This window comes from Penicillium psychrosexuale, assembly GCF_028828465.1.
Source record: "Penicillium psychrosexuale strain IBT 29551 chromosome Unknown utg000004l, whole genome shotgun sequence".
Taxonomy (NCBI): Eukaryota; Fungi; Ascomycota; class Eurotiomycetes; order Eurotiales; family Aspergillaceae; genus Penicillium; species Penicillium psychrosexuale.
The window spans coordinates 2,573,620-2,586,797 of record NW_026643189.1 but is presented as its reverse complement, the minus strand read 5'-3'; the positions used below and the strand labels follow the sequence as shown (position 1 = coordinate 2,586,797).

At 47.2% G+C, this 13,178-nt stretch overlaps 6 protein-coding genes across 6 annotated transcripts; 4 read left to right on the top strand and 2 right to left on the bottom strand.

Annotated features, from left to right (window-relative positions):
- Window positions 1-1,003: 1,003 nt before the first annotated feature.
- Window positions 1,004-2,047, bottom strand: N7518_006798 (alpha/beta fold hydrolase; the record flags this gene model as incomplete). Its single annotated transcript, XM_057187725.1, has 1 exon — window positions 1,004-2,047. The coding sequence occupies one exon, from the start codon at window positions 2,045-2,047 to the stop codon at window positions 1,004-1,006; it is 1,044 nt and encodes a 347-aa protein (XP_057039428.1).
- A 1,407-nt stretch (window positions 2,048-3,454) lies between these two features.
- Window positions 3,455-4,381, top strand: N7518_006797 (uncharacterized protein; the record flags this gene model as incomplete). Its single annotated transcript, XM_057187724.1, has 3 exons — window positions 3,455-3,792; window positions 3,851-3,918; window positions 4,095-4,381. The coding sequence occupies 3 exons, from the start codon at window positions 3,455-3,457 to the stop codon at window positions 4,379-4,381; spliced, it is 693 nt and encodes a 230-aa protein (XP_057039427.1).
- Window positions 4,382-7,690: 3,309 nt separating this feature from the next.
- On the top strand, window positions 7,691-8,512 carry N7518_006796 (histidine phosphatase family protein; the record flags this gene model as incomplete). The annotated part of the gene is made up of 2 exons (XM_057187723.1): window positions 7,691-7,701; window positions 7,786-8,512. 2 exons carry the CDS (start codon window positions 7,691-7,693, stop codon window positions 8,510-8,512), a joined length of 738 nt encoding a protein of 245 aa, XP_057039426.1.
- Window positions 8,513-8,577: 65 nt separating this feature from the next.
- On the bottom strand, window positions 8,578-9,064 carry N7518_006795 (L-rhamnose mutarotase; the record flags this gene model as incomplete). The annotated part of the gene is made up of 3 exons (XM_057187722.1): window positions 8,578-8,661; window positions 8,719-8,855; window positions 8,929-9,064. The coding sequence occupies 3 exons, from the start codon at window positions 9,062-9,064 to the stop codon at window positions 8,578-8,580; spliced, it is 357 nt and encodes a 118-aa protein (XP_057039425.1).
- A 430-nt stretch (window positions 9,065-9,494) lies between these two features.
- On the top strand, window positions 9,495-11,592 carry N7518_006794 (Neurolysin/Thimet oligopeptidase N-terminal; the record flags this gene model as incomplete). Its single annotated transcript, XM_057187721.1, has 3 exons — window positions 9,495-10,031; window positions 10,634-10,769; window positions 11,369-11,592. The coding sequence occupies 3 exons, from the start codon at window positions 9,495-9,497 to the stop codon at window positions 11,590-11,592; spliced, it is 897 nt and encodes a 298-aa protein (XP_057039424.1).
- An 843-nt stretch (window positions 11,593-12,435) lies between these two features.
- N7518_006793 (uncharacterized protein) lies at window positions 12,436-13,085 on the top strand (the record flags this gene model as incomplete). The annotated part of the gene is made up of 2 exons (XM_057187720.1): window positions 12,436-12,835; window positions 12,973-13,085. 2 exons carry the CDS (start codon window positions 12,436-12,438, stop codon window positions 13,083-13,085), a joined length of 513 nt encoding a protein of 170 aa, XP_057039423.1.
- Window positions 13,086-13,178: the final 93 nt, after the last annotated feature.

Below are 13,178 nucleotides of genomic sequence, written 5' to 3'. Positions count from 1 at the left end.
TGCTGCATAAGTCTTTCAGTGCTTTCTTGCACTATCTTTGCCTCGAGAAGAACAACAGCTTTGGTCTCTTGGACGTGAATATTTTCAAGAACAGTGCCCTATGAGAACAGCTCAATATAATTCTTCCCAGGATATATATGGAAGCTTACCAAGGCCTGTGGGTGTATGAGATATTTAGTACTCGCAATGGTCTGCGTTATAATCTGATCAAACCCCATCTCAGCTATGGGGTGCGGATGCGCGCAAAGTGGGAATAATTGGCTTGAAGGATAGAGACAAAGGGATGTTTGAAATATTCAATGAATTTGACACAGTGTTAAAGGTTCTTTCGGGACTAAATAGGCGCAACGCAGAAGCTCTTAGAGGGAGGGGTCGAGTCTGCCCAACGAGGCTTATCCAGAAAATGCGACATGACTGCGCAATAATCTCAATTCGTCCGTATGTGCACGTGATAGTGCTGGCTAGCAGGGTTGTTCATGACCGGCTGATATGGGAATGGCGGGGGAATATCCCTTTGACGTTTCGGGTTTAGGACTGTGGTGCTCGAAGATGTTAACCAGCTTCTTCTGATTGAACCGCTATAGCCACGCGACAAATGTTCAAGGATGAAATATGTGCTTTCAAAGATACCCTGTCACTGCCCAATCTCATGCATACTACCCCAAGGTGATGCAAACAAGGCTGGGGCTCAGACATTTCTCAGCGTTCGGGCTTCATTATACAACCTCTCTCTCTTTTCTCTCTATCTTACAATCGTAGCTATTTTAAATTGATGCACTTCTCATGATTTATGAGTTCTTCCTTCCCATTGTAAAGTCCTTCTATGTACATTGTCTAATATGTCTCCCCACTCTTGGTATGGGCTTTTTACATCTGTCCTGCTGGTTCCCACCTTGTGACAAGCTATAGATATCTGGCTTGGGACAGGAAATGTATTTACAACATGGTTCCCGTCCGATGAATATTGTATCAAATACTGTGGGGAGTCAATTGCCAATCGCACTTAGTCCAGCCAAGAAAAGAGCACGTCGTAAAACGCTTTGGGGTCTTGGAGGAAGGGTGCATGACCTAGACCGGGGAACATATGGAGCGTGCAGTTAGGGATCATGGCTGCGGCAGCAGGGCCAAGTACATCATAATGTCCCAGCTTCGCAGCGACGGCAGGGAGTGACCATGCTTTACCAAGCGCCGAAACGTCACTGGCTCCCACCAAGAGGTAGGTACGTGTCTGCAGGAGAGGCAGCTGGTAGATGATCGGCTGGCTGAGTAAAGCGTCGGTGACGAGGGCCATCACGTACGAATAGTCGGAGCCATAGTCGCCGGCGTAGATATCGGCTAGCATGTTGACCCAGGCATCATATTCAGGCTTCCAGGGGGCATTGGGGAAGTAGTTGGCCTGCTCATACGCCTTGAGAGTGGTAAAGTTTGACACAATACCGCTCTTGTACGACGCGTCAATTGATAGGTAGGACACACCCTTGGCTACCCAGTCCTCCAAGCCCAGTGGATTGACGAGGAAAAGCTGTTGGATGCTGGCCGGGTACATGAGGCCGTAGCGGGCGGCAATCATGCCACCCATCGAATGGCCGATTACGGTGACTTGGTCGATGCCTAGCGCAGTGAGAAGGCTGTGGATATTCAAAGCCTGCTGTTGCACGTTGTAAGAATAGCCTTGGGGCTTGCTCGATTTGCAAAAGCCGATATCGTCGGGAAGGATCACTCGGTAGCCGGCGGCCGACAGGTGACGCGCTGTGTCGGACCATGTGACGCCGCAGAAGTTGCCGCCATGCAGCAAGACGGCTGTCTTCTGAGTCTTGTTTTGTTTCCTTGCCGGGATGTCCATGAACGCCATCGTGAGGTTCTGGCGCTGATTGGAGAAGTTGAACAGCTTCACCGGCCAAGGGTAGGGGTAACTGGATCCGTATAAGTCGGCCGGCACATGGCCATCGTAGATGGTGCCAATTGGGTCGGGGTCGGACTGTGCGCAGACGACAGTCGTACACGACAGAATCGCCGAGAAGGCACTGAAGATGGAGAATATCTTCATGATGTGGTTGCTTGAAAAAGGACGAAGTTCGAAGAGCACGGCTCTCTGTCAATCGTATAAGAGGAAAACAGACTTCTTCGTTCACCTCCTGATGCAAACATATATATACCAGCTTGAGAATTATTTTAATGTGAAATGAAGGCGGATCCCAGTGTAGCTAGCACCAGAGCTAGGGGCACCGCGATGCTACCTATATGTAGTTAGTGATCTAGGGGCTGATCACAGCCTTTCCTGTTTCGCTTCTCAACCGGATAGGGGCTTCTCAAATGCAATTTCATTAGTTAGTACCAACTTGATGTTTTTAATCAACTGAAATTTTCACTAGCACGTACTTGGTGTAGTTAGGTACTATTGAGGAGGGGCCCGGGGTGCCTGGGTGGGGCGCTGTGCTGAGTAATGGCCACCTCCAGCCCTGGAGAGATTTCTATTTCTATCTTCTCTTAAGCAATTCAGCACGCAAATTCTTCTTGATTTCGTTCAAATGAGTTACTTTCAGTGTTTCCCGTCATATACATGTACATGTACTTGATTGCCGTCAACCGACCATCCAATCCTAAGCAAATTGGCCCCCAAATATTCTCAAACTAGCGCCGTTAACGCCATGCAGCGTGAAATTAATCACGTATACATCTTTGCGACCCCTCGCCTAGCGCTCCATTTTTTTCTACAAGGGTCTCGGATGAAACGGGTCAATGCCCCGATCAGGCCGCGCGATGTAACCTGATCCCAAAAAAGCGAAAACTTCCGCGAATAGGACCCTTGTCACTCTGCTGCATAACACGCTAACACGCTATCCCGCCGGTAACGCGGTAATGTACTTATGTCGGAATGCGAAAAAAAAAGATGTAGGCTGAAGGCGACATCACTAATGATACGGCATTGAATTACTACATATGTATCGGCCGTCGCCTCAATCGGTTTTGCAAGACCGTACTACCCACCCCCAGGCGACCTCTAGCAATTTGCTATGTCCAAAAATACCCCAGGACCAAGCAGGGCGTTGGAGATCCAAGTGCCATGTATCGTGTTCCTCGTGACCACGCCGGCTTTCGTGGCTATACGACTGTGGTCCCGAGTCAAGTCTAAGTCGGGGCTCGGCTGGGACGACTGTACTATTTTGGCGTCTTCCGTGAGCTTTTCATTCAAGAGATTGAGCTTTCACATGCAGACCTAACCCTCCTATCAACAGATATTTGCGGTTATCGTCATGGCTTTCATGCTGGCGTCCTGTGCCTATGGCTTTGGCCAACACATCGCGAATCTCACAACATCGCATAAGCTAATGACTTTGAAGGTACTTTGGGAATCTTCCTCACTGCAGTCCTCTCGTTCTATATTGTGGCTGCGGATCGCTGACTTCAGTCCTGCCAGCTCTTCTTCGTTAGTCAAGCTTTCTACAAGCTCACCATGAACATGACGAAGATGTCCATCCTGATGCTATATCTGCGCATTTTTATCCAGCGTTGGTTCCGGATAACCTGTCATGTGCTCTTGGTTATCATCACCTCCTATATGGTGGCCACCTTCTTCGCCTCCGTATTTCAATGCACGCCAGTGGCCCGGGCCTGGAACAAGACCATTCCAGGATCATGCATCAACATAACCACTAACTGGTATGCCAACGCCGGCTTCTCAATCGCTACCGATATCATCATATTGACGCTACCGATGTACCCGCTCTACAAATCGAAAATCCGGTTGAAGCGGAAAATCGCCTTGATGGGTGTGTTTGCCCTCGGCACCTTGTGAGTTTCAAATACCGCGGTGCAGGCGTTAACTCCATACTGACCCGGAGTTTTCAAGTGTCGCGATTACAAGCATTCTCCGGATGCAGACGCTGGACTTCTCGTCCACCAGTCCTGACATTACCTGTAAGTGTCCTCATAGCCACCCAGAACTGCTCTTACTCAAGCACTTACGAGATCTACAGATGACATAGCCTCCTCGGTATGGACGATAACTGAAGAAAATGTGGCGATTACCTGTGCCTGCCTGCCAATGATGTGGATGCCACTTGCTAGGCTCTTTCCCTCGGTTTTTTCCATAGATCATGGGGCCAACAGCTATGGAAGCTCGGCTGCCAAGGACTCGGAACCTAACACCACTTCGCGTCCCCGAAGCAACTGGACGCAGCTTCATGCGTACCCTGATCCCAAGGGCATCAGTATGGACCAAACCAGCGATTCCCCAAACCGCTCATCGGAAGATAGCGTGGGCGAGGGCGGTGAATCCCAGGATCAAATCGAAAACGGCATCACGAAGGTCACAGAATATTATGTTTCTTATTCTAATGCGAAATCGCTTCGAGGCAAATATATCCCTAGGGCCGAATAGGTCGAATAACTTGTGGGGTCCTAGGCATACGATGACTGAGATGTGTTCTGAATTATCGCTGAATCCGTTCAATGAATAAGTGGAAAGTATATTTAATAAATAACCTTATCAAACAGTCTTGTTGTAGTTTGATCGTTTCTTTGCTTTCCTTAGAAGGCGAATTCAATGAGCTATCATGGGGTCAAAGAGGGAGCTATGTTCGAACTCTCCATTTGATTGTTCAACTAGAGTCATACTATGATGATGATGGCGACGCGTGCATGCGCTACGAAAATGAAGGGGAGATGCAACGAAACAACAAGATTTTTGACACATCGACTCAGTCGTTTTTCATTACTCTGGCCAAATGGCCAAAAGAAGGCGCCGGCTTTAGTCTTTCGATTGAGGCCCAGTCCCCCGATGATATTCTAGATCAAACGCCCGAGGACAAGAGGTACCGTTTTGGTGATTTCCGGGATCAGAGATTCGAAAGATCATACCTTCAATTCAATTCGGAGATCGTTGGTATCAAATGGCCGGCCATCCCCACAGTTACCTCCCTTGTAATCATAGGCGGGCATGATAGAAGGCAAATTGAACCAACTTCTTGTTCTTTTGTCGTGTCGAAGTTACCTCGACTATACCACCTGAAACTTAATTTGAGTGATCATTACAGATGGGACCCGGAACTGAGAAAACGCCGTAGAAACGGTATGCTACATGACAATGCCCGGCAGGATATAATATACTAATCGGAAATCTAGATTTCGCGGATTCTATTCTACTATGGCCTGCCAGTATACGGCAGCTCCGCCTTGACTTCTGGTATAGGGCCCCTTTCAATCAAGACTCTTCCCCACCGGATTTAACTGTGAAAGGAAAGCCAGACCTGCTAAGCTCGCGATTGCGGGAGTTCTCGCAACAATTGAAAATAATGAGCGTGACCCAATGTGTGCTTAGAAAAGAATTCTTCTGGCCCACAGATGACCAGAATCACAATCTCCAGCTTCCCTTTTGGCCCCATCTTACCGATCTGTCGGTGGGATACGAACCGGTGACTCCAAGTGGAAACTGGATGTTCGCAGAGGAAGGAGCTCAAGATTCTGAATATAAGGATGGTTATCACTTGAGTGACCTAGGCTCCGATAATGAGAGGGATGAGACCGATGTAAATTGGACAGCCCCGGAGGACCGCAATGGCAGAATATTTCGGTGTGAGCACATTCACGAGACTTTCAATGCGTATTATCTCTCGGCTGCCAATGCCGCTCTTCGCATGCCCAAGCTGAATAATATGGTTTTGGAAGTGACGAACGCCTGGAATATACACAAGTTCGTGTACACTGTGAGGAATGGGGTAGCGAATGCGACCTGGTTTCATCCCTCTGCTTTTACGAGTGTATACAGGCCAAGCGATAGAGTCTTACAAGTCTGGAAGCAGGTTGCTTCCGCGCGTACTGGATGTGATCTTGAAGTTGAAATTAGCCACATCAGGTAGAAGTTTCATTCAATTTTGCAAAGCGTTTACACGGACGTCACTTTAGGAACAAAGTGGGATCATGCTGCAATTGGCAACCCACAAAGAGCTCAGCTGTAGTTTACGACCGAAAAGTAATAGGAGCGAATGGGTGGTCGGCGAGTCTGATTGAGCGGGATACCAAACACTTTCATTTCGTACTTTTGAATCATTCAAGGGATCAGGAAAAAGCTAGAGTACACGTAGCTTCAGTAAGAGAGATTTAAGACAAACATGAGCGGCAACAGTTGTAGGCATCTCTCTTAATGTTTTACCGGACTTCGATTTCTCAGCGGTGAAGGGAGGATTGTAAGGAAAGGGAGAAGTGATAAGCAGTCACTATGTGAATGAGAGGGGTAGGGATGTACCAGAGAGGATATCAAGGGTCCAGAATCATCATCATAGAGAAGGGGGCTGGGAATGGGGACAAATTTTAAATATTTCACAGGAAAGACCCACGGAAAATGGTACTCAGGTCAAGGTCGCCATGTTTGCATTTGGATACAAACATGCATGGCTACAACTCTTCTCCAACCTCGTGCCACTGGCTCAAGGATTGATGAAAAGAAAATATTCCACGAATGGAGGTGCCAAAGAATACGCCTGTCAATGACACGAGTGCCATTGAACAAACTGTTCCGCCGCGCTGTGCAATGCAGGGACCAGCCTGTGGTGAACCGTCTTGTTGATCACAGTCACCCAAACAAGGTAAGTATGAAGAAGAAAGAAAAAAGAGAGGAAGAGCCGGGGGGAGGCATCCTTATATACCTTTTCCTTGGGGCGGTGGCAGATTCATACAGGGCGGTGGCAGGGGGCCTAATCATAAGTAAGACGGCGCTAAACCCTGAAGGCAAAACTAATCAGAACAGGCAGTTCATCTGCGGTTTACAAAATATACGAAAAAAAGCAAGGTAAGACCATGAACAGACATCTTCTCCAAGCGCCCGGACAAGCCGAACAGTTGATGAAGAGGGTTCGCGTCAATCGGGGGTAGTGTAAGCCCGATGACACTGTGCAACGAGGCATGAGCAAGCACAGAGGCCGTCGCGAGGTCCAAACATTAGAATAATCATGATGTTCTGCAATGCAGAACTTTCAGCGATTAAACTGAAAAGAACAGATACTACACTTGATCTAAGCCAGAGGCAAAGAGAGCTGAAGAAGAAAGAAGAGAAGAGGATGTTCTGGGGGCGGCCACCTTCTTATAGTTATCCTAAGGGCGGTCGGCTTCTGCCACTATTCACAAATGAGACAAATAACGAATAGGCCCGCTTAACTATATATGTAAATGGTAACGTGATGATAAGGAACGGCGTCTCTTATTTCCGGCTGACCTGTTTGGAACTGTTATTCATTTTTTGGTGGGAGACCATAATGTTTGTTTGTTTCTACAACATGGGACCTCGATCATACTTTGGACATTATAGACACCGCCTTCTTAATTTAGTACCGCTTTTGACACCGCTTTAGTTTCAAAGTCCAGTGAATTTACCCCAGTGAACCATTAACAAACTTAAGTCACTTTTGTCATATCAAATGCGTCATTGTCTACTTCATCATAAAGGGGTTGAGTTTTATAGGAATCAGGTGGAATATACCTTCTTTTGATCGAAATGTAAGTTCTTATACTATGTAAAGTAGAAGTGGGCAGAATATATGGCAGAAAAAATAAAGAGTGGCAGAAATGTGGCATAATTTTAAGTGGCACCAGATCAGGAAGGCGGTACTTAGCCTTCAGGCAGGGGCCGTATCAGTTCCTCGCTCCCTTGCTTTAACTTTACCAGCTTCAGCAATGCAGCTGTATCTAATTCGCCATGCGGAAACAGTACATAATGTTGCAAAAGTCCTGTAGGAATTGATATTTCTCAATTGGCATTCCCACCTGACTTGCACTGACTTCTTGTGATAGGGCGGGCACCACTGATTCGGCACTGACCAACCATGGAGTGGCTCAGATCAATTGCCTTGCTCAGCATTTCGTCTCCAATTCAACTAAATTCACGACGGTGTTCTCTTCTGATTTGAGCCGAGCACGAATCACAGCCGAGGGGGTCTGCCATGCACAGGTTCCATCCTCCGGCGAAACACCTTTGCAACCGATATTTACTCAAAATTTAAGAGAGAAAGATTACGGATCGATGGAAGGCCGCTTCTGGAACACCTCTCCTCCATCGCCAAGGCCTCGAGACTGGGCTATCCCTGAGTCAAAAGCGTCGATGAGAAAGAGGGCTGAAAGCTTTTTCAACGAACACCTGCTCCCACTACTGATGCGTGGTCCACACGGCCGACAGAACATCGCAGTGGTTGCCCATGGCATTATCCTCCAAGAGCTATGGGCATATTGTATTGAGATCTTCAATCCAACAGATACACAGATTGCTCCTGGAATTCATGGCACCAACATGACTACGCTTCATCGGAAACCTACCTGGTCAAACACCGGCTACATGACCGTACTGATTACCCCAGACGCGACACAACAGACTATGCTGCATACTGTCATGCCGGGCTTCGCATTTGTTGTTCTGAGTATTGACGAGAAGAAACATCTTTCCAATCTCCGTCGCACTAGGGGTGGCGTTGGAACCGCCGCGCATGATGTGAAACAAAGGAAGATTGACCAATTTTTTCGATAATCGACTTTTAGCAGAGAAACTGTGGCGATGTACAAGTTCTACCATCTTCACAATGACCCAAATATTTAGTCCGTGTGAAACACCTCATCCAAGGGCTTCCACCACCCTGGACCCTCCGCACTACTCACGGCTCCGGGAATGGGACTCTCCTAATCGTGGGTTATTAGCTTCTGCATCTCTCCATTTGCGTTGAATCCTCAACATACCTGCATCCCATCGGTCATAGCCCACCACTCTCTCATCTTCGGCAATGACCGCATGTTCTCCATATCAGCTTCGATATCTGTTCCGACGTACTTGAAAGTTGCAAATAGAGTCCGATCGTTGTCGAAGTAGATTGAGTCTGTAGAAAATATACCATGTTAGCCAGCTTGAACATCCAATATGATCGTACATATTTTTGGCATTGAACCTACAGTCTACAATGTTGCATTCCTTGATCTTTTGAAGGATCTCAGGCCAGACATTGGCGTGGCACTCCTTGTATGCTGCAACAGCTGAGGGCTTGAGGTGGACGATTTGGGCGAAGCGACGGGGTTGAGGTTGAGCCATGATTGTTCGATATAGATTAAATATTTGAAATTAAAGCAAATTGCAAGAGACGACCAACTGCCTTTTATGCCCCGCTCTAGCTTCAACCCGCACTCGGAGTGCGCTAACCCGAGAGCTTGGCATATATCCACATGCATCGAGGCGGCTTGAATTAATATGGTCACGAGACATCATTAGAATGTAGATCTATGGATACTACTCCGTACTAGTGATAGCACATCTACATGGATGTACTTGTAATATTAGTGGTAGGTTGTACTTTCCCCTTGTATCTAACCCCTCCTGGACACCCCCCCACCTTCCTAAACTGATCACTGTGTCCTATTCAAACTGATCTCGCTGGTATCTTTTCTGACTCTTTCTAATTCCCTGATTACCTTGGTCTCAGCCTGCGACCTACCACGATTTATCCGAAGAAAACACTGAAACAATGACATCAACAATTCCCGAACTTCCTATTTTCAATCTCGGCCCGTCCACACTGCTGGATATTGCAACGGACTTGGTCAACCGGGTTCAACAAGCTGCGAATGACTTGGTCAACCGTGTTTTGCCGCAAAACGCGACATTTGAGAATACTCTTCGCCCGCTGGCAGATATTGACAACGAGGTCAAAGGGAAAGTTCAATACCTCGCCCTTTTCCAGGCAGTTTCCCCTTCGTCAGAAATGCGGACGGCATCCTCAACAGCTGTGAATATGGTGGATAAGGCATATTGGGGTGTCTTCCAGATACCGTCTCTTTTTGCTTTGGTCAACGTTGTTTATAAGAAGCACGAGGAGGATAGCCACGCCGAGGAAAATGCAAAGAGTGAAGATCGAAAACTTCTCAAAAGATTCCACTCAATGTTTATGGAAAATAGGCTTGAACTACAAGGGGATAAGAGGGACCGATTCCTCTGGATCTCGAACCGTCTAATCGAGCTACGAGTTGCATTTATGGAAAATCTTAGCTGTGACCCTGGCTGTGTATGGAAAGATAAAAATGAGCTAGATGGGATAGCCATAGAGACCCTGGAAGCATTACCTATGCATTCTTCGACTACCTAAAGGGGTATCAAGCTTAAGAAACCGGATATAGCTACTAGATGAACTTTACAATCACCTGCAACTCCTTGCAGAAAAGGAGTTGGAGACGTTATAGCACCTTAAGAGGGGGGATGGAGAAGATGGAGAAGATGGAGAAGATGGAGATCGCTCTTCCTCGTCTCTTTATCTGTGGGATTTTGACTACTACCATGACCGTTTGCTACGAGAAAAGTACAATACCAATCATGAGCTGATTGCGGAGTACTTTCCCGTGGAGATTACAATTCAACGAATGCTGAAGGTGTTTGAAACAATTTTCAGCCTATCAATCGTACCCGTTGAAGCCACCAAGCAGCAGGTTTGGCATTCCGACGTCCGAGTCTTTAGTGTGCGAGATGAAGAATCAGCTTTTCTGAGATTTATTTACCTTGATATCTATCCTAGAGAGGGCAAGTACAACCATACAGCCAATTTCAACATTTATCCTGTTCGTCCCTAAGTGAAATCCCATCAAAGGAAATTTACTAATACATTATTTCAAGTCTTACTCCTCCGCGCGGAAACACAAGCAGCCAGTTGCCACCGCATTAGTATGCAATGTCTCGCAGTCATCGTCAGACAAGCCGGCTCTTCTACAGCGTCGAGAATTAATCACGATTTTTCATGAGTTAGGTCACGGTAAGTCAAATTAACACGAGAAATCCTCAACTTAATCCATGGATAGACTAATCCTTACAAAGGCATACATGATCTGCTCGGAAAATCCAAGTATGCGATATTCCACGGACATCGAACAGTTGCAGACTTCGTTGAAGCTCCCAGCCAATTGCTTGAATATTGGTGTTGGGTCCCTGAATGTCTTCAGATGCTTAGCTGCCACTATTCCTACATCTCCAATAAACAGTGGTCTTCTACTATTCCGCAGCCTCCTAGGGAGATTCCAGACAATTTGGTCCACAGCCTTAGTGCAGCTAAAGGGGTTAATCAAGCGATTCTCACTCTCAGGCAAATTGCATTTAGCAAATTCGACATGCAAATCCACTGCCCTAGTTCCCATAATCTCATCCAGTCAATGCGAACTGGCGAGGTTTATAACTCGCTCCTGTAGAGAATGACACTTCTACAGGGTCCCGAGAATAGGGTAGATTGGGGGAATGGACATGTTACTACTTCACACTACATGTGGGGTCAAGAAGCAAATTATTATTCCTATCTCTAGTATGTTTTATCATCGTTTAGACAGGCACATAGTTACTGATTACTAACTTACCGCATAGCACATAGCACCCGTATATTGGCGGCTGACATGTGGCTTTCCAATTTCCACTCGAATCCAATGAGCAGCGATGCCGGTCTCCGATACCGAAAAATGATACTGGCACCTGGTGGAAGTCAAAATGAGATGATGGCACTCAAGGCATTCTTGGGGGGTCGCCCACGATTGACGCATATCTTCGAGATCTTGATGCTCGTTAATAAAGCAAACCAGCTGTGCAATTAAATCAATCGAACAACTCTCACTAACTCTACAAAAGCCCTAAAGAAATACTCATTGGGTAAACGTCGTACTTCGCTTCGCTCTGTTTGTCAGTTAAGCCAGGGTTTGTTGGCACCAGCGGCCATAACTGGCCGGCCAAGGAGTGTGCCTTGTATGCATAGGATGCTGGATAGAATATATTGTAGTAAGAAGCCCCATACGCAGGTGCCTGAATTAGTAGACGAGGTGCATTATTGATGCATGCAGGCGTGCTTTGAGGCTTTGGCTGTCTTCATGCAGGTTGTCCCCTTTGTGGCTTTCGGGCCTTTGTCGCTGTGTTTTCATGAAGCTATATAGAAAGCTTCATGGCAGTAGTTAGATCCATCATCAGTACGTATCTTACTTCTGTTGATCAATTCGGGACCGGCTCGCTTCCGCCAAATACACATTGGGAAGGCGGAAGGCAGATCAGTCTCCACTCTGTATTTCTTGGCGTTATCAGCATTTCACCAAATGCTCGCGGATAGGATATTTGGGTCGTCTGCATCTTTATACTTCACCATCTGCCCCACTACGACCCATGGCCGACAAGACAAAATCCAAGGGAACAGCCCCTTCGAGCGACTCCCCTCCCGGCCACGAGAACACTACCTCTAAGTCTCAACCAGGCTCAGTGCCCCCTGTGATTAGGCACCAGCCAGGACGCTGGGGGGGGGCATGCCCCAACTTACCTCTCCAGAAAGGCCAACGCCTAGCCAATCTTCCAGTCCAACTTCTAGTAGAACTACTAGAGCTTCGCCCCTTACAACTGAAGATGATCTCAACCTACTACGCATTGCCGTTGACTATAAAGATCGGTTTACTACCATGAAGGGTAATGCCGTTCTTTATGAGGCGATTGCAGAAGTATGGAGAGCCGATACCGGGCAGAAAATCAGTCACCAAACGGTTCATAAGCACATCACTGACAGGCTAAAAGAGCATTCCGCCATACTTGCTATACCGGAACCTGACCGCGCTAAACTGAACGCTACCGAAGCTGCTATGTTTGACTACGCCAATGAGATTTACGAAGTGCTACAAGAGAATGCAGTGGCAGAGCAGCGACGAAGAGATCTCACGGCTCGTGCGGATACTAAGGCTCAGGCAGGTACCGACTCTGTGCGGGATGACACAGCCGATGAATTAGTGCAACCAGCAAGGGAGAAAAGGCCCAGAGATCCGGTGGACTCTAGGGAGGAAGGCATGCAGCAATTAGCCTGTCTATGTATAGTATACTGTCGAATTTCGTACAGCGTAATTTACCACTAGACCATAACAAAAACCAAGGTTCTTGTTTAGGGCCTAGAGGGGCCATATCCCATTCTTGACATATACCTTACTAATTATAATATAGAAAGTGAGCGGCCAACAGCCCGGCCGCCAGCCCGGCCGCGAACCCTACCTCCCTCGCCATTGCCTTCCTCACCATCGCCTACCTCACCATCACTGCAAACAGAAATGGCTCTATTTCTTAGTATGATGAACAGTCGAGCAGCCCTCGAAGCTTCAACCGGGGCTAAAAAGGAAGATATCACTAGGCTAGAAACTCGAATGGATAGCATGGCTGC